The sequence below is a fragment of the Muscardinus avellanarius genome, assembly GCF_963383645.1.
Source record: "Muscardinus avellanarius genome assembly, chromosome: 3".
NCBI classification, from domain to species: Eukaryota; Metazoa; Chordata; class Mammalia; order Rodentia; family Gliridae; genus Muscardinus; species Muscardinus avellanarius.
Window position 1 is genome coordinate 146135858 of NC_137788.1, and position 24173 is coordinate 146160030.

Consider the following 24173-nt stretch of genomic DNA (forward strand, 5'->3'; position numbering starts at 1 on the left):
TACAGGATTCTTTTGTTAATCAAATCTTTTGACATTTCTCTTGTAATTTTTTCTCTTAAGTGTAGAAGTTCCATCCTCCCAGAGATAATATAACTCTCTTTTATATGTGGCTTATAACCACACTGAGCTGCTGAGATGATTTAAAGCAATTTTTTTTCAGTACTGGGGATTGGACCCAGGGGGGTTCTACCTCTGAGCTACACCCCCAGCTCTATTTTTTTATTTTATTCTTTATTTTTTTTTATTCTTTATTTTGGAACAGGGTCTCACTAGGTCATAGAGGGCCACACTAAGTAGGCTGAGGCTGGCTGCAAACCTTTGACCCTCCTGTCTCAGCCTCCCAAGTACTGGGATTACAAGAGTGTGCCATCACGCCTGGCAGAAAAGTAAATTTTTGTGTGTGCCAATGAGTAGAACCCAAAGTCATGACCATGCACTACAAGAGCCTTCTTGGGGCTGATATTTTCTACTCTTTTTGTTCTAGGCCAGGCTACTCGCTACTAACTGTTCCAGAAGCGTCTTTCTTGTTCAGAGGTGCTTTCCAGGACTTCCAGGATTATAATGGAGGAGGAAGCTGGGCAGGCACCAGGGCTGGGCAGGTCTGCTGTCCCCGAGGACTTCCAGTTTTATCACATGGATCTGTATGACTCTGAAGACAGAGTGCAGATCTTCCCCGGAGAAAACACCAGAACGGGGAGAGAAGTCCTGCAAGCTAACGTGACCACTGAGCCCAAAGGGGCGGGGGAAGAAGAGGCTCGAAGAGCCCTTCAGGAGGAGGTGGATGACCTGGTCCACTTATATGGACTTGAAGATGACCACGAGCTAGGCGATGAGTTTATCGATGAGGAAAGAGTGGAGGTTTTGGGCTACCCATACGGGGTGAAGAGGAGGGACCCAGCCAGGGAGCAGCGAGGCTGGCGGCTTGGTGGAGAGGCAGCGGAGGCCGGGGACCTGGGCTACGGAGGGTGGGGCGCGGCGGGCCAGTGCCAGGACTTGCGGGACGCCTACAGGTACACGCACGGCTGTGCCAGCGAGGAGTACGAGTGCTACGTGATACCAGAGGAGGAGGACGAGGAAGAAGCTCCCGATGTCTTCTGTGTCACCTGCAAGACTCCCCTGAGGGCTGTGGAGAAGGCTTACAATGCACACAAGGAGCACGAAGTGGCCCCGCTCAATAAAGCGCTGGAAAGCGCCAAGGTAAACAGGCGCCTAAGTGCTTGTCTTGATGTCACGCTCGTGTCTTGAGTAGGTGGGGAATGAGTCCGACGTGCGTCTACAAAAGAAAGAGAACAGATGTAGCAGTAACATCTTTTGTGTGTGTGTGTGTGATGCTCTGTTGGACAGGATGAAATTCACAAGAACATGTGCAAACTAGAAAAGCAGATTATAGAGATGGAAAATTTTGCAAGTCACTTGGAAGAGGTTTTCATCACTGTGGAGGTAAGAGCATACCGCGCGGTCTTGTGGACACCTGCACCTTCCATCAGTGGCCGAGAGCATCTCTTTCTAGAAAGAGTTAGAATCTGATTTCTCAGAATGCCAGCAGTTCCCACTGCCCCTTCCCTGGACCCTGTGCCTGAACACATACCCAGCAGCACTGATTTTCCCTGCTGGCCCTTGTGCTCTGGGGGTCGGGAGGCTAGGTCTCCTGCATGGATACACCCCCACCCACCTGTACCATCCTGCTCCTCCATAGACTCCTCCCTCTCCCGCCCCTTCACCCTCATCCCCGATGGTATATGACAAAGATCACTTCATGGTGCATTGGGCAGGTGGTGAATGGGTGGACATCCCAGCCCAAGTGGTAAAGAAGCAATCTGCTTTCTTTTTATTGTGTTGGTTCTTCATTGCTTTGTCTGTTCGTCTCATACACTGAGAATCCCTCCCGTGCTCTCTGATGCTCTGGCTGGAAAAGCAGACACGGTGGAGCTCCGAGTTGTCTCCTTGTTCTTTGGGGTTGTTGCTTGTGGCCTTAGGGGACTCTGTTGTACTAACCACATCAAGCAGGTGCTTACTATCAGTTTTAGGTGTTTTGGGAAACAACATTTCTACCAGTTATTGTTGCTCAAACACAGACATACATTTAGCTGTGCATGCCTTACATGAAATTACTTCATTTTCTAGTTAGCCCTTTTGCAGGCTTTCCTGAGAAGTCAGTAAGAATTTAGAATCCTAGGGTTGGTAGGGACTTCCTATTCCTTAAAGCCCTTCTCCCACCCCATCCTAATGTGGGTAAGAATGTGGGCTCTTAAGCTGGGTGTGGTGGCGCATGCTTGTAATCCCAGTACTTAGGAGGCTGAGACAGGAGGATCGCAGGTTCACAGCCAACCTCAGGAACCTTGTGAGGCCCTCCTCGGCTTAGTGAGACCCTGATTCAAAATAAAACATAAAAATAGGGCTGGGGGTGTAGCTTGGAAGTAGAATGCCCCTGAGTTCAACCTTAATACCACAAAAATAAATAAATAAATAAATAATAAATAAAGCATTGTGAAGCACCCATTTTTTCCTAAACGTACGTCCTTCCTTCCTTCCTTCCTTCCTTCCTTTCTTTCTTTTTTTGCAGAACCCAGGGGCATCCTACCTCTGAGCTACACCCCCAGTCCTAGTTTTTATTTTTATTTTCACTAAGTGAGAGGGCCTCACTTAGTAACTGAGGCTGGCTGCAAACCTGTGATCCTTCTATCTCAGCCTCGAGTACCGGGATTACAAGCATGTGCCACCACGCCCAGCTTCCATCTTTTAGACTCAACACCGGGGAGTCATCTGTTACTTTTCTCTCATACCGTTTGAACAAGTCCCATGCACGTTGTAGGTGCTTATTAATGACTCTCTGAATGATTAATAAGAGCCTCTTCTTTGGAAATGTCCTCGTTATCTGATGAAGATGGCATCAGTCAAAACCCACAGACCTCTACCGGGTTTCCAATTTAAGTCATGGGGTCCAGGAGTTAGTATTTACTTAATATTTCTTCCCCTCTGGATTAAATGTGATAAGGACATACCCTCCTGCTTTCTGCATTTTCTTATTTATCATGTGGTGCCACCTGGCCACAGCTTATGTCCCTCTTTGCCTTCATCTTTCCCCTAGTTGTTACGACCTTGGTATTTGTATGGTCTAAGTATCATGAAGTGAGACAAGCATGGGAGATTCTGAGAGCTCAGGAGGGAATGATAGGTGGGTCTCTCAGGGCAAACCTTCTCACCCTGAAGTACAAAGTTCCAGAAACAGGCTGATTCATCATAGATAACCTCCCTGGATGGTTGTCATGGTGACAGTGGGTAGATAAAACTGGAAGAGGATTGCAAAATGCCGCCAGGAAGGATAGCAGTGCTTTTTGTAAGATTAGTCCATGCAACCACTTTTTTTTTTTTTTTTTTTTTTTTTTTTTGGTCGTACTGGGGGTGGAACCCAGAGGCTTTCTACTTCCGGGTTATACTCCTAGACCTATTTTATATTTTATTTAAAAAACAGGGTCTAACTAAGTTGCTGAGAGCCTCACTAAGTAGCTGAGGCTGGCTTCAAACCCCTGCGATCCTCCTGTTTCAGCCTCCCAAGCGCGGGGATTACAAGCGTGCGCCACCACGCCCGGCAATGCAACCACTTTTGAAAACAGTGTGGAGGATCCTCAGAATGGGAATTAACCTACCATATGACCCAGTAATATCACTCCTGGGAATCTACCCAAAAGAATGAAAACCAAACTACCAGAGGAATGCATGTATATCTATGTTTATAGTCCTGTGAATCTAGGATGGGGAATCCTCTGTTCTGCCTCCCTTGGCATCCACCCTAGCACCCTGTCAAGATAAGATGAAGTGGAGGGACTAGCATATCTCTGGGCAGATGCTTTTTATGTGTCTGATGACTTTAGTCAACATACCACATTCACTGAACTGATGGCTGAGGTCAACTATCTTGCAGGAGAACTTTGGAAGACAAGAGCAGAACTTTGAGTTACATTACAACGAGATCTTGGAAACACTTGCTCAAAAATATGAAGAAAAAATTCAGACTCTAGGGGAGAAGAAGAAAGAGAAACTGGAAGCCTTATATGGACAACTTGTCAGCTGTGGAGAAAACCTTGATACCTGTAAAGAACTGATGGAAACAATAGAGGAGATGTGTCATGAGGAGAAGGTTGATTTCTTAAGGGTCAGTGATGAAATAATAAAACAGAAAGGGAGTCAGTGCAGTCCTGAGCTGATGGGAGAGTCAGGCTAGGGCAGGTTAGACTAGCCTCTCCTGAGGGTGTAGGAGCTGACTTTTATGCTCATCCTCCGTTGAGTTCAGCTGAGTGTTTGTGATGGGGAAGGGTCACGTGATCTTTCTGCAGTGCATCACCACGAATGGCCAAGCCGACTCAAACAGCTGACCCTTTCTCTCCGCCATTGCTGAGGTAGCACCAATCTTTATTCCTCTGTCCTGGTTACCCAGAGACTTGTCCCCTCATTGTGGAAGTAGCTGAGCAAAAAGTATCCTGAGAGTTTTCTGGTCCCCTCAGATGGCCTCTTGGAGCTCTGGGGTAGAAAGTTATCCAGGTTAAAAAGGCACCCTTAAATTTCCCGATTCCAGGGGTAGCAATTATAATTCTCACTTCAGAGACTCAGACATGTATCAAAATAATCCAGGTTTTAATTTACTTGAAACTAAATTAAACCTTACCCAAACTCCATGCTGGGCTGTGGGTATTTAAATCTCTTTAGAGCTAGGGTCCCTTTTTTTTCCCCCAAAAGGTCCCATAAGACTGTGGTGTGGATATGGTGTCCAGGACATGGGGAAGGGACTTCCAGCTTCCTGGTCGTCAAGGGTGACTCCCACATTGTCCAAGCCCACGGTTGCCCCTCAAAGCCCAGCCACACCTCCTTCCTGCCGTGCTCAGGGTAGGAGACCCCCGTAAAGCTGGAGAGCAATTTGTAGGCACAGTGAGCGCCATCACTACTGAACACCTCTTGACTCAGTGCTCCCAGTGTCTCTGTGTCCCCAGAATACAATCTGGAACATTTGAAGTGGCAAAGGCACTGGGAAGTCATGTTCTTTTCACCATTATTTAAGATGATAAAAAAAAAAAATGGAAACGATCAGCCAGGCATGGTGGTGTGTGCTTGTAATCCCAGCACTTGGAAGCTGGGATAGGAGGATCGTGGGTTCGTGGACAGCCCCAGCTACTTAGTGAGGCCCTTTGCAACTCGGTGAGACCCTGTTTCAAGAATAACAAGTTGAAAATAGGGCTGGGGAGCCAGGCATGGTGGCGCACGCTTGTAATCCCAGCATTCGGGAGGCTGAGACAGGAGGATCGTGGTTCGGGGACAGCCTCAGCTACTTAATGAGGCCCTTTGCAACTCAGTGAGACCCTGTTTCAAAATAAAAAATAGGGCTGGGGGTGTATCTCAGAGGTAGAATGCCCCTGAGTTCCATCCCCACTACCACAAAAAATAAAAAATAAATAGGGCTGGGGATATACCTTGAAGGTAGAATCTGGGTTCAATCTTTGGTACCTAAAAAAAAAATTATTTCCAAAGTCATTTTAACATTTTCTCCTCTTCTCTTCCTTTTAGGATGCAGTGGCTATGGCTGACAGGTAATGCTTTTGTTCTGACGTGCATTTTTTTCCCTGTTCCTTTCACCTCCAGACTCAGCTCCACTGGGTTATACACTTCGAGCCTCACCCTGATCCTATGGGCAAATAGCACTGGCTTTGGAATGGTGGTGTGGGGTCCTATGGACGCCCTAGTATTGAATCTCAGAAACTCAGCACTGGAAGGGAGTATGTACCTGATCCCTTCACGAAGCACCCATTTCACCAGGAGGAACGGAGGTCTGCAGAACACTCCTATCATCCACAGGTGTTGTAGGGCCAAGTGAGAGGCTGAAGAAGGCATGCAAATTGTAGGGTCAAGCAGATGGAAGTTCAAACCCTGCTACCCCAGGACCCTGGACAGGTCCAACCAGTCTAACGACCCACATTCTCTATTTACAAACAGGGATAGTTTGTGAGAACCTAATATGACAGTGTCTATAAAACAATGTGAACTTAATAATGCCAGGGCTAAATAGTGGGTTTTGGCAAAAAAAAAAAAAAGCTCTAGTTTCAAATTTTGCCTTTGCCACTCAGAATCCTTGAAACTGCTAGGCAGTGCTGAGACCCAGAGACCCAAGATCAGCAACTTGAGGGCACTTGGCCATGTGGCAAGAAAGACCCTCTGTCTTTGGGCCTGGGGTGATGTGGGTCTGGAAGTTTCCAGGTTGGCTCCTATGAGATCCTGCAGAGGGTGAGAAGCTGCATCGTGTTGGTAGATGTCCTCCCACCCACCCTCGGACACAAGCCTGCCCTTCCTCTTCCCCCTCCGAGGAACAAGCCAATCCCACCCACTCCCACTGGTGACCTCCTAGGTCAGCCACCAAATTGCAAGGGAGAAGGCGGCTGGCAGCACATTAAGAAATGAACGTTTAAGCCGGGCATGGTGGCGCACGCTTGTAATCCCAGTATTTGGGAGGCTGAGACAAGAGGATGGAGGTTCAACGAAAGCCTCAGCTACTTAGTGAGGCTCTTTGCAACTCAGTGAGACCCTGTTTCAAGATAAAGAATAAAAACTAGGGCTGGAGTTGTAGCTCGAAGGTAGACTGCCCCTGGATTCCATTCACAGTACCGCAAAAAAAAAAAAAAAAGAAAGAAAGAAAGAAAGAAAGAAAGAAAGAAAGAAAGAAAGAAAGGAACGTTTAGCTGAGAGGCCCTTTCATTCATTACGAGGGACCCAAGGCTACAGGAGAATGTCCCTCCATCATGTCTTTTTATACCAACAGACTTGGGAAATTCTTAAAAACAAAAACAGATGTAGAAATCTCTGCACAGCCTGACTTTGAAGACCAGACCTTGGACTTCTCTGATGTGGAACAGTTAATGGACTCTATTAACACCATCCCAGGTATGAGTCTTACTGAGGGTGCGTATACAGGAGAGAGGGGGGGGGGAGGGAGGGAGGGAGGGAGGGAGGGAGAGAGAGAGAGAGAGAGAGAGAGAGAGAGAGAGAGATTGGCTTAATATCAGATCTATCCTCTTAACACATGTTAAAGTGCACATTGCTGTGTTGTTGACTATAGGTACTGTATTGTACTGCACTAGCCCCTATTCATCTTACATAACTGAATCTTCATGCCTATTGCATGAGAACCCTCCATTTCTTGGGGAGTAAATCTTCTTTCACTCTAATGTGGGATGCCTGCCCAGAAAGAGCAGAGCAACCCTGCTGAGGCCTCCTTCCCTTTGTGTACCCCAGTGCTGGGCAGCAGTGCTGAGAGTGCTGTTCCGTCTTTTCAGATGCCATGGAAGACCGTAGGACCTCAGCCTGGGGCAGGAGGTGCAAAGTATAACCCCAGCCTGAGACCCTGCCACTGACCCTGCTTCCCAAGATCATCTGTGTCTGTCCCAGTGGGATGGGCAGGCTGGTTGTCCTGGCAGGCTCATGGCCAAGATGCTCTGTGGCCCAGCAAATCCACTCCACTGCCTCCTCCCTCCCCAAGGCCCTGGATGCACCGGGTAGCACAGTCCCATAAAGGGGTTGCTCCCAGCCCAATTCCTACTGAAGGCTCCTCGTTTTGGTTGCTGTTATTTTCTCTTTTTCTTTTGTAGCTCCTTCTGCTCCAGTAATAAATCCACAGGCTCCCAACTCAGCCACAGGGTCCTCGGTGCGAGTGTGCTGGAGCTTATACTCCGACGACACCGTGGAGAGCTATCAGCTGTCCTATCGGCCAGTTCGTGACAGCTTACCAGGAAAGGGCCAGGCAGGTGAGGCTCCGCCAGGCACATGCTCACACCATGGGGACAGGTGGGGCCTCATGGGAGTCACCTCAGGGGCCCAGGCCTGCCCTCCTGAGGTGGTGTAGGTCTGCACATGGAGTCTGTGTGCTCTGAGAACACTCAGAAGGTGGGGTGCCAGCAGATGAGATTGGCAGAAAGGGCTGGAGAAGTAAGCTGGGGCCTGACTGGAGAGGACCCCGCGGCCAGGGTGCGGTGTCTGGAGTATGCCCACAGCCGTCGGGGTCAACGCTGTCCTTGGGATCAGTCTGTCTGCATTGGGTGCGGGAAGACCCAGGATCCCCCTCATAGAGAAGGCCCTGCTGGGCTTGGTTCCTGCTGCTCCAGCCTGCGCAGGTCAGACTGACTCTTCTCAAAGCCACCTGGTGCAACAGGAGGGTCTGTCTCAAAACCCCATGAGGGCTGAGGGCCTCTGCGCCCTGAACAGGCTGCTGCTGGTCAGACCCACGCTCCTGGGAATGGCCTCCACCTCCGCTGTCAGCAGCTTTTGCACATTTCCCCCAAGGGAAATGGCTGGGGTGGGGTTAGGGCTAGAGGAGCCCCGCCCACCCCAATAATCCATAAGCCATTTTCCTGTTCAGGAGTGTATTAATTGGCACTCTGTTAGTGTAAGTACTTGAGATAAATCAGATTTTAGCTGGGCGTGGTGGCGCACGCTTGTAATCCCCACGCTTGGGAGGCAGAGACAGGAGGATCGCGCAGGTTCGAAGCCAGCCACGCTGGCTTAAGAGACCCTGTTTCCAAATAAAAAAAATATAAAATAGGTCTAGGAGTGTAGCCCAGAGGTAGAAGGGCTTCCAGGAACCCCAGTACCACCAAAAAGAAAGAAAAGAAAGAAAGAAAGAAAGAAAGAAAGAAAGAAAGAAAGAAAGAAAGAAATCAGATTTTAAGGAAAGGTTTGCTTTGACTCGGTTCCAGAGGTTTGGGTTCGTGGTCACTTTGGGGCCCTAGTGCAGTGTGTTACAGAAGAAGGGAAGGTGCTCACCTCATGGGAGTCAGGGAGGGGAGAGAGAGGGAGAGGGAGAGGCGCTGGGGTCACAATATCCCCTCAAGGGCACGTCCCCAATGACCTAACTTCCTCCCACTAGACCCCATCTCCAAACATTCCACAGCCCCCAGCAGCTCCATGGCTAGGCACCAAGCCTTCATTCAACACTGGGCCTTTATCCAAACAATAGCAAGCAAGAAAGATCAGACTGCAGAAAAGCCCCCACTGTGCACAGGAGGAAATCAAAGGACCAGGTCTGGCCCTAAAGGACCTGTCCTGGGTACGTGGAGTTGGAGTGAGATTGCCTGCATGGGACTTCAGAGATCTCCATTTTGTGTGTGAGGAAGCCGAAGTCCAGAGGGAAACGAGCTGTGTGGACACGGTTACCGTAGAGCCAGGATGAGCATCAGCTCTGCAGGCTCCTGGCCCAGAGTTCTGCTCACTGTGCTGGGCTAGGTAGCTGGAGGGCTCTGAATTCCAGAAGGGGAGGATTATGTGTCTGCCAGGGACAGGAAGGAAGCAGAATTCTTGAGTAAAAAAGCACATCTGTATGTGGTGGCGCATGCCTGTAATCCCAGTACTTGGGAAGCTGAGATGGAGGATCACAGGTTCAAGGCCAGAATCAGCAACTTTGTAAGACTCTTAGCAACCCAGCAAGACCCTGTTTTAAAAACAAAAAAGTAGGGCTGAGGGTGGAGCTCAAAGGTAGAATGTCCCTGGGTTCAATCTCCAGTACTGCAAAAATAAATAAAATAGGGCTGGGGGGTGTAGCTTTGAGGTGGAATGCCCCTGAGTTTCATCCCCAGCACCACACACACTTGAAGAAGGAAGAGGAGGGAGGAGAAGAAGATAAGAAGGAGAAGAAAGAAGAGGAGGAGATGACAACAGTCGGGTTTGATCAACCAGTGCTTTTCCCAGCAGCACTCTCTGTAGATACAGAGGTCATTGTGCTGGGGAAGTATCAAAGAAATTTATGCAGGTCTTTTTTTATTGAAGAATTGGGGATTGAATCCAGGGCATTCTACCTCGGAGCTAGACCTCCAGCCCTATTTTTTCACTAAGTAGCTGAATAGCTGAAGCTGGCCATGAACCTGAGATCTTCCTGTCTCAACCTCCCAAGTACTCTGATTACAAACATGCGCCACCATGCCCAGCTTATGCAAGTCTTTTATTTTTATTTTTTAAATTTTTTTATTTGTTTCGTGGTAGTCGGGGTGGAACCCAGAGGCTTTCTACCTCCGGACTATACTCCCAGACCTATTTTTATATTTTATTTGGAAACAGGGTCTCACTAAGTTGCTGAGAGCCTCACTAAGTAGTAGCTGAGGCTGGCTTTGAACCTCAGCCTCCCCAGCGTGGGGATTACCGGTGTGAGCCACCACGCTTGGCTATGCAGGTCTTTCTTTTTTTCTCTTTGCGGGTTTGGGGATGGAACCCAGGGGCATTCTACCTCTGAGCTACACCCCCTGGCCTATTTTTTATTCTTTATTTTGAAACAGGGCCTCACTAAGTTGCAGAGGGCCTCACTAAGTAGTAGCTGAGGCTGTCCGCGAACCCCGATCCTTCGGTCTCAGCCTCCAGAATGCTGGGATTACAAGCGTGCGCCACCACACCCAGTTTATGCAGGTCTCTTAAATAGACCATTTGTTATAAGAGAACTTATATCAAGGGGTGAATTAATGAGTTGTCACTGCCTTTCAGAATTCTGGGCAGGCCTGGAGTTGTATCAGTTAGTTTTGCTGTAGAGCAATAATGCCTCTCCAACTTAGTGGCTTAAAATAACAAGCATCTGAGTCAGGCGTGGCGGCGCATGCTTGTAATCCCTGCGCTTGGGAGACGGAGACGAGGATCGCGCAGGTTCGAAGCCAGCCGCGCTGGCTTCAGAGACCCTGTTTCCAAATAAAAAATGTAAAATAGGTCTGGGAGTGTTGCCCAGAGGTAGAAGGGTTCCCAGGAACCCCAGTACCACCAAAAATATAAATAAATAAATAACAAGCATTTGTTATTTCTTATAACTTGATGGGTTGGCTGGACGATTCTGGTCTGTGCCATCTCGAGTTGGCTGGGTGGTCTAGGATGGCCTCACTAATGAGTGCTGGCACCATTCCTTGCAGTCTGGCATCCCCCTGGACGCTGGCTCAGGCTTGTTCTTGTGGTATTGGAGCATTCCCAGTAGCAAGCAATACACCCCAGTGTGCCGGCACTTCCCAAGCCCCCACTTGTATCATATTTGTCCTTGCCTCATGACCAAAGCAAGTCATATAAGCACACCACATAGGGAAGCCCAGATCCAAGGAATAGCAGGAAGACAGACTCTTCAGAGGAGGAGCAGCAGAATCGTGTTGCTCAGGGGCATGCCTGCGGCCACGGGAAGAATCATCAGACACTTTTGTAACCTGCTATGGTGGAATTCAACACAATGAACTTGGAGCCACTTGATCTATTTTAAGGGTTGAATTCTCCTCCTTCTCCCCTCTCCTCCTCCTCCCCTCCTCCTCCCTCCCTTCCTCCTCCTCCTCCTCCTCCTCCTCCTCCTTCTTCTTCTTCTTCTTCTTCTTCTCCTTCTTCTTCTTCTTTCAGAGTTTACAGTAACCATCAAAGAAACATATTGCTCAGTGACAGACCTTGAACCGAATACCCAGTATGAATTTTGGGTCGTTGCTCAGAACAGGGCTGGCCCCAGTCCCTCCAGCGAGCGTGCAGTGTACATGACAGGTAACGGGGTCACTTCTTTTCTGTAGCAGGGTTTTTATGCCAGGGGGCACCAGAGTTACAGGTTTCTACACATAATAAGAGTCTTGATTTCATTTGCAAGGACAGAAATATCTGTGTGGGTTTTGGGGGTTTTGTTTGCTTGTTTGTTTAATACAAGAAAATGTCCATGCCTCATACAACAGGACCATTTTCTCTGGTTTTATCTCAAATAATGCTGCTCTGAGTCCCACTGACATTTGAGCCTTGGGACCCTCCTCCACTCCAGGAACATCTGAACGGGATTCCCTGCTGCTTTTCATTGTGCTGACACTTTTCTGTGGGAGGAAGAGGATGATGGAGATATTCGCCCATGGTTCTGAACAAAATGGCTAGAAATGAAGGTAACAGTTGTTTATCTCTCCTCTTCTATACTCAGCCCCTTCTCCTCCTGTTATAAAAAGCAAAGAGATACGGAGCTGTGAAGAGGCCGCGCTGATTTGCTGGGAGTCTGGGAACCTCAATCCCGTGGACTCGTACACTGTGGAGCTGACCCAGGCTGAAACCCCGGAAGCCTTGGGGGTCACTGAGTAAGTCTCGGGAAGCTGCTGGACTGCTTAGTAAATGCATGCCATCTGGAGAGAAGGAATCTTAATTTTGGGTGGCTGCTCCACATAAGAAGTAGCTGGAATGCTATTATTGGAGGTGGATGATAACTGAGTAAGTAGGTAAATGGATGAACCTCATGTTTAACCCTGGGAAGCGAAGGTTTCCCATTAATTCATGCAGCAAGTACTGAGAACCCAAGTGGGACCAGGTTCTGCGTGCAGCGCTGGGAAACTAGCGTGACCCATTCCTCACCCTGACCTAGATGCAACCAAACAGGGAAATCAGCTAAAAAAGAAACAAGACAACACCAGTGTGTAAACTATGCAGTGCTCTGAAGTGTGAACTGCTAGGAAGGAAAAAGAAATGTAAAGACCTAAAGAGTGGCGGTGGAGTGGAGACATCCCTCGGAGAGAGTAGACATTTAAACTGAGATGTAGACAGATGGGAGGGACTAAGTCTGATTGCGTGGGTGCTAGGTGCTCCCCGAGAGGGGCTGAAGGAGTGAGTTGGATGTACTAGAGAGGACAGAGATCCACCCGGCTAGAATTTGGGGAGAGGAAGGAGAAGGCATGAGCAAAGACAAGATATTGCAGCTCAGTGTTCAAAGAATATCATCCATTGAGACAGGCATGGTGGTATGTGCCTATAATCCTAGTACTTGGAAGTTAAAAACAGGAGGATTGAAGGTTTGAGGCCAGCCTTAGCAACTCAGCTACATCCTTTTTCAAGAGAGAAGGGCTGGGGATATAGCTCAGAGCTAGAATATCCATGGGTTCAATCCAGGTAAAAGAAGGGGAAGAGAAGAAGGAGGAAGAAGTGGAAGAGGAAGAAGAGAAGGAGAAGCAGGAGAAGGAGGAGGAGGAAATTGTCTATTGTAGGAAGTTATAGGGAGGCTCACATTCGCCCCTGGTGGTCAGAATGGGAGTGGGAGACAGTCACAAGCAGATGAGGACTGGACTCCGTGACCACCAGGGTCTGCAGGCCCAAGTCTACGGCCCTGCTCAGCAGAGGAAGCCTGGAGGTTCCTCTGACTTTCACCAGAAAATTGTGGAAGGTTAATGAACTTCTAGGCAACTCAGCACTGGCCGCTACGCCCAGTATAGCCCTGCCGTGGAGTGCAGAAGTGCACCGAGCTGGGCCTGAAAAATGGAAGCGTGGCCAGAGCCAGCTGTCAGGGAGGCAGACTCTTCACTGCTAAATGCTGGCCCTGGAACCCAGCCATTTACGCATGTATCTGTCCAGGGCAGAGTCTCTTGTCCACAGCCAGGTCAAGGCTGACCTTTGCTTTCTATTTCTAGAGATACTTGGGAGCCAGGCAGGGGTCCCGTGGCTCTGGCAATCCTAGGGCTCCAGGTTTCCTTTGCAGTCTGTGCTGACACTTTCAGAGCACCTGACACCTGGGACCATAATGATGGCATCCTCAGTGGCCTGGATGGTGTGAGGTGGCCTTTCCTTTCCAGTACAAAGCTATCCATAGCCTCACATTGCTGGAGGAGAGGCAAGGCTCCATCATGGGCCCTGGCCCTTCCTGCCTCTCCAGCTGGCCCCACACTGGCTCCCCTTCCTCTCCAGCCAACCACACTGGTCCTTCTTTAGTGCCTTCATGCTGACACAGGACTTAGGCACATGCTTCTCCTTCAATGTAGGAAACTACCGCTTCTGTTCGTTGACATCCTATCATTCCTCAGACCTCAGCTCCAAGTCACCCCACCCCTGCACTGTGCTCCATAGAACACTGTAGACTCAGGGTTCCTGCGCTGCCTGGTTGAGGAGTTCCCTCTTCCCAAGGACTGTAAGCTCCAAGGGGCAGGGACTGCACTGGGTCTCCCCAGAGCCTCCCCATACAGTGCCTGGAGCCCAAGGTGTTTAGTCCGTATCTATCGAGTGGGAGGAAGGAAGTGCCTCTCCAGCCTGGAGCCGCTTCTGAGATGACCTGGACAGCCTGGCTTTGTCTGTGAGGGTATCCCATCTGTTAACTCTGAACACTTCTCTCGCTCCTGGATGGGAATGGGCTGGCGGTCACAGGAATACAAGACAGTGTGGATTACAAGTTTGTACTCTTACTAAAGTGAATTAGATTATTTCCAGTAGGCATCTGTCCCCAGGAGGTTGACAGCAGTGGACTTCTGTGGGCTCCTCCAGCTCTGATCAGTCATCTGTTCATAGATACATAGAGCCTCCATGAACCCAGCACAGAATTAGTTAGCGGTGCTCAGCCATGCCCCAGAGGTCACGATCCTCACAGCCATACGGAGACACTGGTTCTGCTGCACCCTTAGCATGCCTTAGATCAATGCCCAGCCTGGTGCTGGGTGCCCGGGAGCCAGGGAGAGGAGCTCAGAAGGAGCAAGTGGACAAGTGCAGCCGTGGGTCAGGATGTGGCAGGGGCAAGAGTGAGTTTTTAAAATCTCAGTCTTGCAGGGTCGTCTGTGCTTGGCCCAGGCTCCTGGGCCTCAGCTGACTGGCTCTGCTTCCCTGCCAGGTCTGTTGTGGGCATCCCGACCTGCGAGTCCCTGATACGGCTGCAGCCCAGGCAGAGCTACACCATCTACGTGAGAGCCCTCAGCGTGGGTGGCCCCAGCACCAGGAGCGAGCCCGCCACAGTCCACACCACAGGTCCGTGACCTAGAAGGGGCTCGTGGGCCATCAAAGCCCTGTGCGCAAGACACCCTGCAATTTGGTGACTGAGAAAACATTAGAACTCCAGGTTTCTCTGCGGGCCCTTTGAGGAGCAGAACTTGTCCTGCTGGTTCCAGACACCTCTTAGCTCACATAGACTGAATACCTTCCCTGGGGTGGGGGTGGGGGTGGGGGGGCTTTATGAAATTACCAGAAGGATCATTGGCCGGGGCTCACCTCTCTGTTCCTGCTGTGGCCTGAGCCATTTCCCCAGGGAAGGTAATCAGTCTATATGAGCTACGGGGTGTCTGGGCCATCAGGAACCAGCAGGACAAGCTCTGTTCCTCTAAGGGCCAGCAGAGAAACCTGCAGCTCCTGCCTGGCCCTAGGAGTCCTCAAATCCCTCCCCTCTGCCTCTATAGCGTCAGAGCGCCTCATGTCTACGTCAAGCATCAACAGAGGCCTTGCCAGCGGGGTTCACACACCCCTATGGTCCTGGCGGGCTCTTCCGTCTGGACTTTGCCAGGGCGCACAGAAGCCAGGGGTTCTCCCACATCACAGAACACACCTGCCAGGTCAGCGAGTGGCCTGGGGTGGGCAGCAGGAGTAGGGAACCCGGCTAGGGCAGGGGACAGTGTGTGCGTGGCTGGGATTTTTCACTGAGAGAAGCTGCGCCATTTCGTTCTAATTTCCAATGCCAGGGAGAGTGGCCTGTGATTGGCCGCATTGTTATTCCTTCCACACAGATGGGAAAAGACAAGTTCAGTAGTCGCCACAGGTGGCAGAGCCGGAAAGGAGCCGCAGGGATTAGGACTCAGGTTTTTCTTTTATCTCGTGATGGGCCTCCTTGGAATTGTTTGACACTTCTAATTTTTGTGTGTGCTGACTTGAATTTTTTTTTTTTTTTTTTTTTTTTTTTTTTTTTTTTTGGTGTGTGGCAACCCAGGGACATTCTACCTCTGAGCTACACCCCTAGCCCTATTTTTTATTTTGAAACAGTCTCATTAAGTTGCAAAGGGCCTCACTAAGCAGTTGAGGCTGGCCTAGAACCTGCGATCCTCCTACAACAGCCTCCCAAGTACTGGGATCGCAAGTGTGTACCACCATGTGCGGCTTGACTTGATATTTTGAAGTACCACATTCTGGCTGTTTGAGTAAGGGAGAAGAGAGATTCAGCCATCTCTGAATTAATTTGTTTGATGATTTTTTTTTTTTTTGCAGTTCTAGGTATTGAACCCAGAGGGGCACTTTATCACTGAGCTATATCCCAGCCCTTTTTTATGTTTTATGTTTTATTATTATTTTTTAATTTGTATTGGGGATTGAACCCAGAAGTATTCTACCTCTGAGCTATAACCCCAGCATTCTGTGTGTATATGTGTGGTACTGGGGATAAAACCCAGGGGCATCTTCCCTCTGCACCACACACCAGTCCTTTTTGATTATTTGTCTTGAAACAGGGTCTCATCAGATTGTTGAGAGTCTTGCTACCTTGCTGGGACTGTCCTCGAACCTGCAATCCTCCTTCCTCAGCCTCTCAATGACTAGGATTACAGGCATATGCCACCACACTTGGCACTTTCATTTTTTAAATTTATTTTGTGGTACTAGGGATTGAACACAGAAGCATTCAACCTCCAAGTTATGCTCCCAGCCCATTTTTATTTCTTATTTGAAAACAGGGTCTTGCTAAGTTGCAGAGGCTGGTTTCAAAGCTGAGATCCTCCTTCTCGGCCTCCCAAGTACAGGGGTTACAAGCGTGCGCCACCATGCCCGGCTTTTTTTTTTTTTTCTTTTTTCTTTTTTAAAAAATACGGAATGCTTCACGAATCTCCGTGTCATCCTTGCGCAGGGGCCATGCTAATCTTCTCTGTATCGTTCCAATTTTAGTATATGTGCTGCCGAAGCGAGCACTTTTTTTTTTTTTTTGAAACAGGGTCCTACTAACTTCCTAACTGGTCTCAAACCTGCAAGCCTCCAAGTACTAGGATTACAGGCATTTGCTACCACGCCCAGTTTAATTTTTAAAATTTATTTATTTTTGTTTTTACTAGGAAGTCAGGAGTGTTCTATCTTTGAGCTATTTCCCAAGCTCTATTTTAACATTTTATTTTGGAATAAATAAGGTCTCTTTTTTTTTTTTTTTTTTTTTTGGTACTGGGGTTCCTGGAAGCCCTTCTACCTCGGGGCTACACTCCCAGACCTATTTTTACATTTTCATTTTGGAAACAGGGTCTCCTAAGCCAGTGCACGTGGCTGGCTTCGAACCTGCGCGATCCTCCTGTCTCTGCCTCCCCAGCGCGGGGATTACAAGCGTGCGCCACCACGCCCGGCTAAATAAGGTCTCTTTAAGTTATTGGGCACTAGCCTAGAATCTGCGATTCTCCATCTTCCTCCCACATACTGGGATTATAGGTCTTTACCACTGTGCCCAACTCCTTTTTTTTTTTTTAATTTTTGAGACAGGGTCTCACTAAGTTGTCCAGGCTGGCCTTGAACTTGTAATATTCCTGCCTCAGCTGCCTGAGTCACTGGGATTACAGGCCTTTGCCACCATGCCTAGTCTGATCACTTTTTTTTTTTTTTTTGGTGATACTGGGCTTCCTGAAAACCCTTCCAACTCTGGGCTATACTCCCAGTCCTATTTTTTTTAATATACATTTTTTATTTGGAAACAGGGTCTCTTAAGCCAGCGAGGCTGGCTTCGAACCTGCACAATCCTCCTGTCTCCGCCTCCCAAGCGCAGGGATTACAAGCGTGCGCCACCACGCCCAGCTTCTGATCACTTTTAATTTCTGTTTTCTTTTTTTTTTTTAATATTGGGAATGGGAATGTAACCTATTTTGTGCTTTTTATTTATTTATTTATTTTTGGTAATGGGGATTGAAACTAGGGGGCATCCTACCTCCAAGCTACACCCCAGCCCTTTTTGTTTTAACAGGGCCTCACTAAATTGCTGAGACTGGCCTTAAACCCACAATTCTACTGTCTCAGCCTCCCAAGTACTGGGACTACAGGCGTGCACCATCATGCCTGGCTCTTTTAAATTTTTTATTTTTTGTGGGTCTGGGATGAAGCCCAGGAGCATTTAACCTCCGAGCTACACCCCCTGCCCTATTTTTTCTTTATTTTGAAACCAAGTTGCAAAACTCACTGAGTAGCAGAGGGCCTCACTAAGTAGCTGAGGCTGTCCGCGAACCGCGGTCCTCCGGGCTCAGCCTCCCGAATGCTGGGATGACAAGCGTGCGCCACCAGCCCAGCTCTGTACCACTTTTGATAAGCTCTGTCTCGATCACGATTTGGGACTGACTGGTCTCCTTCTCCTCCACTGCCGGAACTGCAAGGTGGATGTTGAATGCTGCTAACCTTTGCCGAATGGAGCATTAAGAATTCCTCAATTCCTGTTTCCTTTGGCAGTTAGGTTGGAAATTCTTGTCCATCTACAGCCTACACGTTAAGAGACAGCCTCTAGGATCAGAGAGGCACAGGGTGCAAACGTGAGTTCTGTCATTTGCCAGCTGATTTCTTACCCACCGGGCCTCAGTTTCCTCATCCACAAAATGGAAACAGGAGCACCCATTTCTAAGGGTAATTGTGAGGGCCGAAGGAGATGAGACTTGCGAGCGCTTAGCTCAGTGGGAAGATTCAACAACTGCCGGAAGTGGCGCATGCTTATAATCCCAGGACTTGGGAGGCTGAGACAGGAGGATCTGGGTTTGCAGCCAGCCTCAGCTACTTAGTGAGGCCCTGTTTCAAAATAAAGAATACTAGCCAGGTGTGGTGGCTCGCGCTTGTAATCCCAGCATTCGGGAGTCTGAGACAGGAGGATCGTGGTTCGTGGACAGCCTCAGCTACTTAGTGAGGCCCTCTGTAACTCAGTGAGACCCAGTTTCAAAATAAAGAGTAAGAAATAGGGCGGGGGGTGTAGCTCGGAGATTGAATGCCCCTGGGTTCCATCCCCAGACATGCAAAAAGAAAGAAAGGAAGGAAGAAAGAAAGAAAGAAAGAAAGAATAAAAATAGGGCTGGGGGTGTAGCTTGGAGGTTCCATCTTCCAATGCCCCTGGGTTCCATCCCCAGTACAAAAAATATATAAATAAATAAAAAGAACTGCTGGATACATGGTATTGCCTTCCTACGTCACAGGACGGCTGTGAGCCGACCAGGCTCAGGGGATCCCACAGGAAGCCAGTCCCAGAGTGCTGGGAAAGCCCTGCCCGAGGGGCGTGTAATGACTGGCTGGGGGTCTCCTGGTGCTCCCTCCCCATAGGAAGCTACTTCCACCTGAACAAGGACACCTGCCACCCCTGGCTGACCATTTCCGAAGACGGGCTTACAGTGGTTCGAAGCGAAATGAAAAGCCACGCAAGGGAACTGCTGCCCAGCAATACCCGGTTCACCAGGTACTTTATCGACTGCTCTCTAGAATGTTCCGTGAACTTCCCTGATGACACTGTTATTCAGGGAAAATTGGATTATGATGAACAGAGATGTAGTTTAGAAGGGGGAAAAGAAATCCTGGAAATAGGTGAGGGGGGAAGGGGGTCCTGGAGAAGAGGCCTGCGGGGGAGCCAGAGATCATGGCCCTGGGATGCCAGCCGGGCTGTGGGGCGGTGCGGGGCCTCCAGCGCACCTTCTCCTCCACGGTGAGCCCTCCTACTAAAACTCCTGAGGGGGTCTTCTTTAACCTCCTGTCGCCAGTGTTTCTGTTGTCCTGTGAGCCAGTGTGCCGTGCGCTGGAGGTGAAGAGATGCAGACGCTGTCCCTGCCTACCTAAGACTTGGTTTTCAAGCCGGGCGGACACACGTGAAAAGACACAAGAAAAACCACGCCCCTGACAGAGCAGATGTATGTGTGGATAAGGCGCAGTTCCAGCCCCAAGGAAGGCTTCTTGGAAGGCCCTGAGGGATCAGTAGGAGTTCTTCAGGTCAACAAGGCAGAGGGGTGCTTTGTACATGGAGAAAGAAGCCAGGAAGGCCCTGTTTGGAGGGCTGCAGGGAGTCTGTGGGTCTGCAGTACAGGGCCATACTGGGAAGAGATGAAAGGCGAGGTAGAAAAGATGGAGAGGAGCCGGGCGTGGTGGCGTACGCTTGTCATCCCAGCACTTGGGAGGCTGAGACAGGAGGATCGCGGTTCGCAGACAGCCTCGGTAACTTAGTGAGGCCGTTTGCAACTCAGTGAGACTCTGTTTCAAAATAAAGAATAAAAAGTAGGGCTGGGGATGTATCTTGGAGGTAGAATGGCCCTGGATTTCATTCCTAGTACCACAAAAAAAAGAAAGAGAGAGATGGAGAGGGTCCAGTGCAAAAAAAGGTTTGGATTCTGTCCTTTAGGTGGTGGCATTACTGGAAGATTTCTGTGTGTGTACCACTGACTTTGGGAGGTAGGAGGGGTGGGGACACAATGATTCCCATTTGGGACATCGAGTTTGAAAGAGGTGACGTGGGTCTGGAGCATGATGAGGTCATGTTATGGGCAAGGAGACCAAGGTGTAGGAGCCAGCTAACATGCAGCCTCCTTCCCAAAGCTTTGCTGAAGCATCCGGTCTTGGGATATTAAGAGTAGCAAGAAGCCAGGCTTGGTGGCACAGGACTGTAATCTCAGCACTTGGGAGGCTGAGACAGGAGGATGAGGGTTTGCGGCTAGCCTCAGCTATTTAGTGAGGCCCTCCACAACTTAGTGAGATCCTGTTTCAAAATAAAGAATAAAAAATCAGGCTGGGAGCCGAGCGTGGTGGCACACACTTGTAATTCCCGTGCTTGGGAAGTGGAGACAGGAGGATCGCGCAGGTTCAAAGCCAGCCGCGTGCGCTGGCTTATGAGACCCTGTTTCCAAATAAAAATATAAAATAGGTCTGGGAGTGTAGCCCGGAGGTAGAAGGGCTTCCAGGAACCCCAGTACCACCAAAAAAAAAAAAAAAATCAGGCTGGGGGTGTAGCTTGGAAGTAGAATGCCCCTGGGTTCTATCCCCAGCATCACATATACAAAATAAATAAAAATAGAAATAAAACAGGGCTGAGATAGAGGTAGCTCAAGGTAGAACATTGCTGGGTTCAGTCCTCAGCACCATACACGCACATGCACACACACACACACACACACACACACACACACTAAAAGGAAATTTTAAGGAGAGCGGAATGCATCTTTCCAGGGTGTTGGGGGCTGTGCAAAGTGGCTAACATAGGGGTCTTCTTGCTGTTCTTGAGTCAGTCTCTGAATTCCTGTCTCTGACCTGGAGTTATCCGCAACACAAGGGTTACTGCAGAGACCCTCTTCGTCCATTTTGTACCATTAGCAAGAGCTGACCAGTTCATAAACTTGGTTCTCTGGGTTGTGCTCCATTCTGTGAGTTTTCAGTCTCCTGTTTTATAAACAAAAGAGCCAAATCTTTATTATTATAAAAAGAAAAAGAAAAATGCCCCAAGTATTTTTAAGACCAAACAGAGCCTGTTCTATGGGTTTCGTGTCCTGCTCTTCCATTACCAGGCAGTGTAATATTCCTCTTCTAATTTCGGCACCTGTCAGCTGGGTCTCGAGAGCCAAGGATGCTTCACAAGTGGGGTGTCCAGAAGCACCCTCTTGCACATCCACAGGCCACCTAGTGACTTGCCCTGGCAGTTGGCATCGCTCACCTGTACAGCCAGGTTTAGGGCGCCCCAAGTCAGATGTGCTATTGCTTTCTACAAGCAGGTGTGTTGCTGTCATGGGAAATCTAATTCCGGTTCGCGGTCGCCATTACTGGGAGGTGGAGGTGGACGAGTGTTTGGACTACACAGTTGGCGTGGCCTTTGACGATGTCCCTAAGCAGGAAGACCTGGGAGCAAACTGCTTCTCCTGGTGCATGAGGCACACGTTTTCCTCATCGAGGTAAAGTAAAATCTGGACACCTGAGATTTGAAAGGTTGCGTGAGAGCCACACACAATGGTGCACACCTGTAATTCTAGTGCTTGGGAGTTAGAGACAGGAGGCTACTGCATGGAAACTAGCAGGATTCTATCTCAAAATAAAATTGAAAAAGGGCTGCAGTGGGGCGTGGTGGCGCACGCTTGTAATCCTAGGATTTGAGAGGTTGAGACAGGAGGATCACGGTTCATGGCCAGCCTCAGCTACTTAGTGAGCCCCTTTGCAACTCACTGAAACCCTGTTTCAAAATAAAGAATCAAAAACAGGGCTGGGGGTGTAGCTTGGAGGGAGACTGCCCCTGGGTTTCACACTCACTACTGCACAAAAAGGGGGGCTGCAGTGGGGTGGGACAGTGGCAGAGCACTTGCTTAGCGTGGAAGGCCTTGGGTTCTATCCTTAGTGCTACAAAAACAAGTTGAACAAGAGGCAGCGGAGTGAAGCAAGGAGGGGGTGTGTGGCGGGCGGGTGTGGGGACGAGAAGCAGGAGCAGGTGGGTGTCTTGCAGTAGAACAACAAAGTAAGGGTAAAGGCCAGCCTGGAGCAGGAGAGTGTGAGTGGAGAGAGGGCGCACTCTCCTGGTGCATATGGAGGGTGTGGTTCCTGGTCTCAGACTCTCTAGGCAGTGTGAGGGAAGGCAGAGGAGGGGCTCATTTAGCTGTGTGTGTGTGTGTGTGTGTGTGTGTGTGTGGTTCTGGGGGTGGAACCCAGGGGTTTTTCTACCTCTGGGCTATACTCCCAGACATTTTTTATACTTTATTTGGAAAGATCTCACTAAGTTGCTGAGAGCCTTACTCAGTAACTGAGGCTGGCTTCAAACCTGTGCGATCCTCCTGTCTCAGCCGCCCAAGCGCTGGGATTACAAACATGTGCCACCACGCCCGGCTTCATTTAGCTTTTGGTGGCTGCTTCCTTAAGAAAAGCATCCAGGTATGGTGCCGCATGCCTGTAATCTCAGTACATGGGAGGCAGAGACGGGAAGATCGAGAGTCACTGCCAGCCTCAGCTTAGTGAGGCCCTCTGCAATCCAGTGACCCTGTTTTTTTGTTTTGTTTTGTTTTGCGGTACTGGGGAATGGAACTCAGGGTTCCGGTCCTATTTTTTAGTCTTTTTTATTTTTTGAAACAGGGTCTCATTAAATAGCTGAGGCTGTCTGCAAATCGTGATCCTCTGGTCTTCACCTCCCAAATGCTGGGATTACAAGTGGGCACCAGCATGCCAGGCTGAGACCCTGTTTTAAAATAAAGAATAAAAAATCGGGCTGGCGGTTTAGCTCGAAGGTAGAATACCCCTGAGTTCAATCCCCAGTGAGGAAGGAAGGAAGGAAGGAAGGAAGGAAGGAAGGAAGGAAGAGAGGAAGAAAGTAAGTAGCTAAGGATCCAGGCGTGGTGGCACACACTTGTAATTCCAACACCTGGGAAGCTGAGACAGGAGGATCATGGTACTTGGACAGCCTCAGCTACTTAGTGAGGCCCTTTGTAACTCAGTGAGACCCTGTTTCAAAATAAGAAATAAAATATAGGGCTGGGGGTGTAGGTTGGAGGTAGAATGCCCCTGGACTCCATCCCTAGTACAAAAACAAAAACAAAAACAAACAAACAAAAAAAAAGCAGCTAAGGGTGAAAGGTAAAGTAGGACAGAGAGAAGCTGGCTTGCTCTGACTCATTCAGATAGTAAGCCCAGTGTTCATCCTGGGGGCTGGACCAGGCGCTGGTGCAGTTCTTCAGATGTCTGTAGGTGGCAGAGTTAGACATGCCTGTGTCTGGCTTTGGTTTTGGCCATTTTCCACTGCACACAGGACACAGAGTGTGGTTCAAGCGTGCTGGTGCTACCCAGCACCAACAGTGACCATCCTGTGATGGCAGATGCCCCACTCAGCCTGGGGTTTCAGAACTGGACACCTCATGGTACATGTCCACAGAAGAATTTAAGCCCAGGGCCCATGTCACCCATGCAGGACCACAGGGCTCCACTTCCAATGTCTTTATTGAAAAGGGTTTACGCATGTGAGCCTTGCGATCTGAAGGCTTCATGTGTTCTATCTATGCTAACTTGGATGCAGTATGACCTTATGTTCTTAGCTCAAGAACAAAGAGGTTGAAAATGTTTCTTAGGATAATTTTTAGAAAAGAGATGCAGAGAGTATAGCTTTCGAAGTAGCCTATTACTTTGGTCGTAATTATATAAGAGAAAATAACAACTTCCTGAGTATGAAGAAAATTTATGTTTTATAAAAATAGTTAATCTACAGAATTCCTGAAGCTGTTGTATCAACATTTTATTTTCAGGCACAAGTATGAATTTCTGCACAACAGGACAACTCCAGATATAAGAATAACAGTTTTCCCCAGGAAGATTGGCATTCTACTAGACTATGAAAACTCAAAGTTGTCATTTTTCAACACAGACATTTCGCAGCATCTATACACATTCAGTTGTCAGCTTCACCGATTCGTGCATCCCTGCTTTTCTCTGGAAAAGCCTGGTCGCCTGAAGATCCACAATGGCATCCCGATGCCAGTTCATGTCTCTTTCTATTAGACCCTCTG

The 24173-nt window shown here is 49.0% G+C and overlaps 1 protein-coding gene across 2 annotated transcripts; it reads left to right on the forward strand.

Annotated features, from left to right (window-relative positions):
- Window positions 1–561: 561 nt before the first annotated feature.
- Window positions 562–24165, forward strand: FSD2 (fibronectin type III and SPRY domain containing 2; the record flags this gene model as incomplete). 2 transcript variants are annotated; one of them, XM_080692486.1, is made up of 12 exons in its annotated part: window positions 562–1197; window positions 1345–1440; window positions 3923–4153; window positions 5557–5579; window positions 6803–6924; window positions 7629–7784; window positions 11383–11517; window positions 11933–12083; window positions 14585–14722; window positions 18995–19123; window positions 21414–21590; window positions 23913–24165. In XM_080692486.1, the coding sequence occupies 12 exons, from the start codon at window positions 562–564 to the stop codon at window positions 24163–24165; spliced, it is 2247 nt and encodes a 748-aa protein (XP_080548612.1). The 2 variants fall into 2 exon arrangements, with proteins under 2 accessions (XP_080548612.1, XP_080548613.1); XM_080692487.1 differs by lacking the exon at window positions 11383–11517.
- Window positions 24166–24173: the final 8 nt, after the last annotated feature.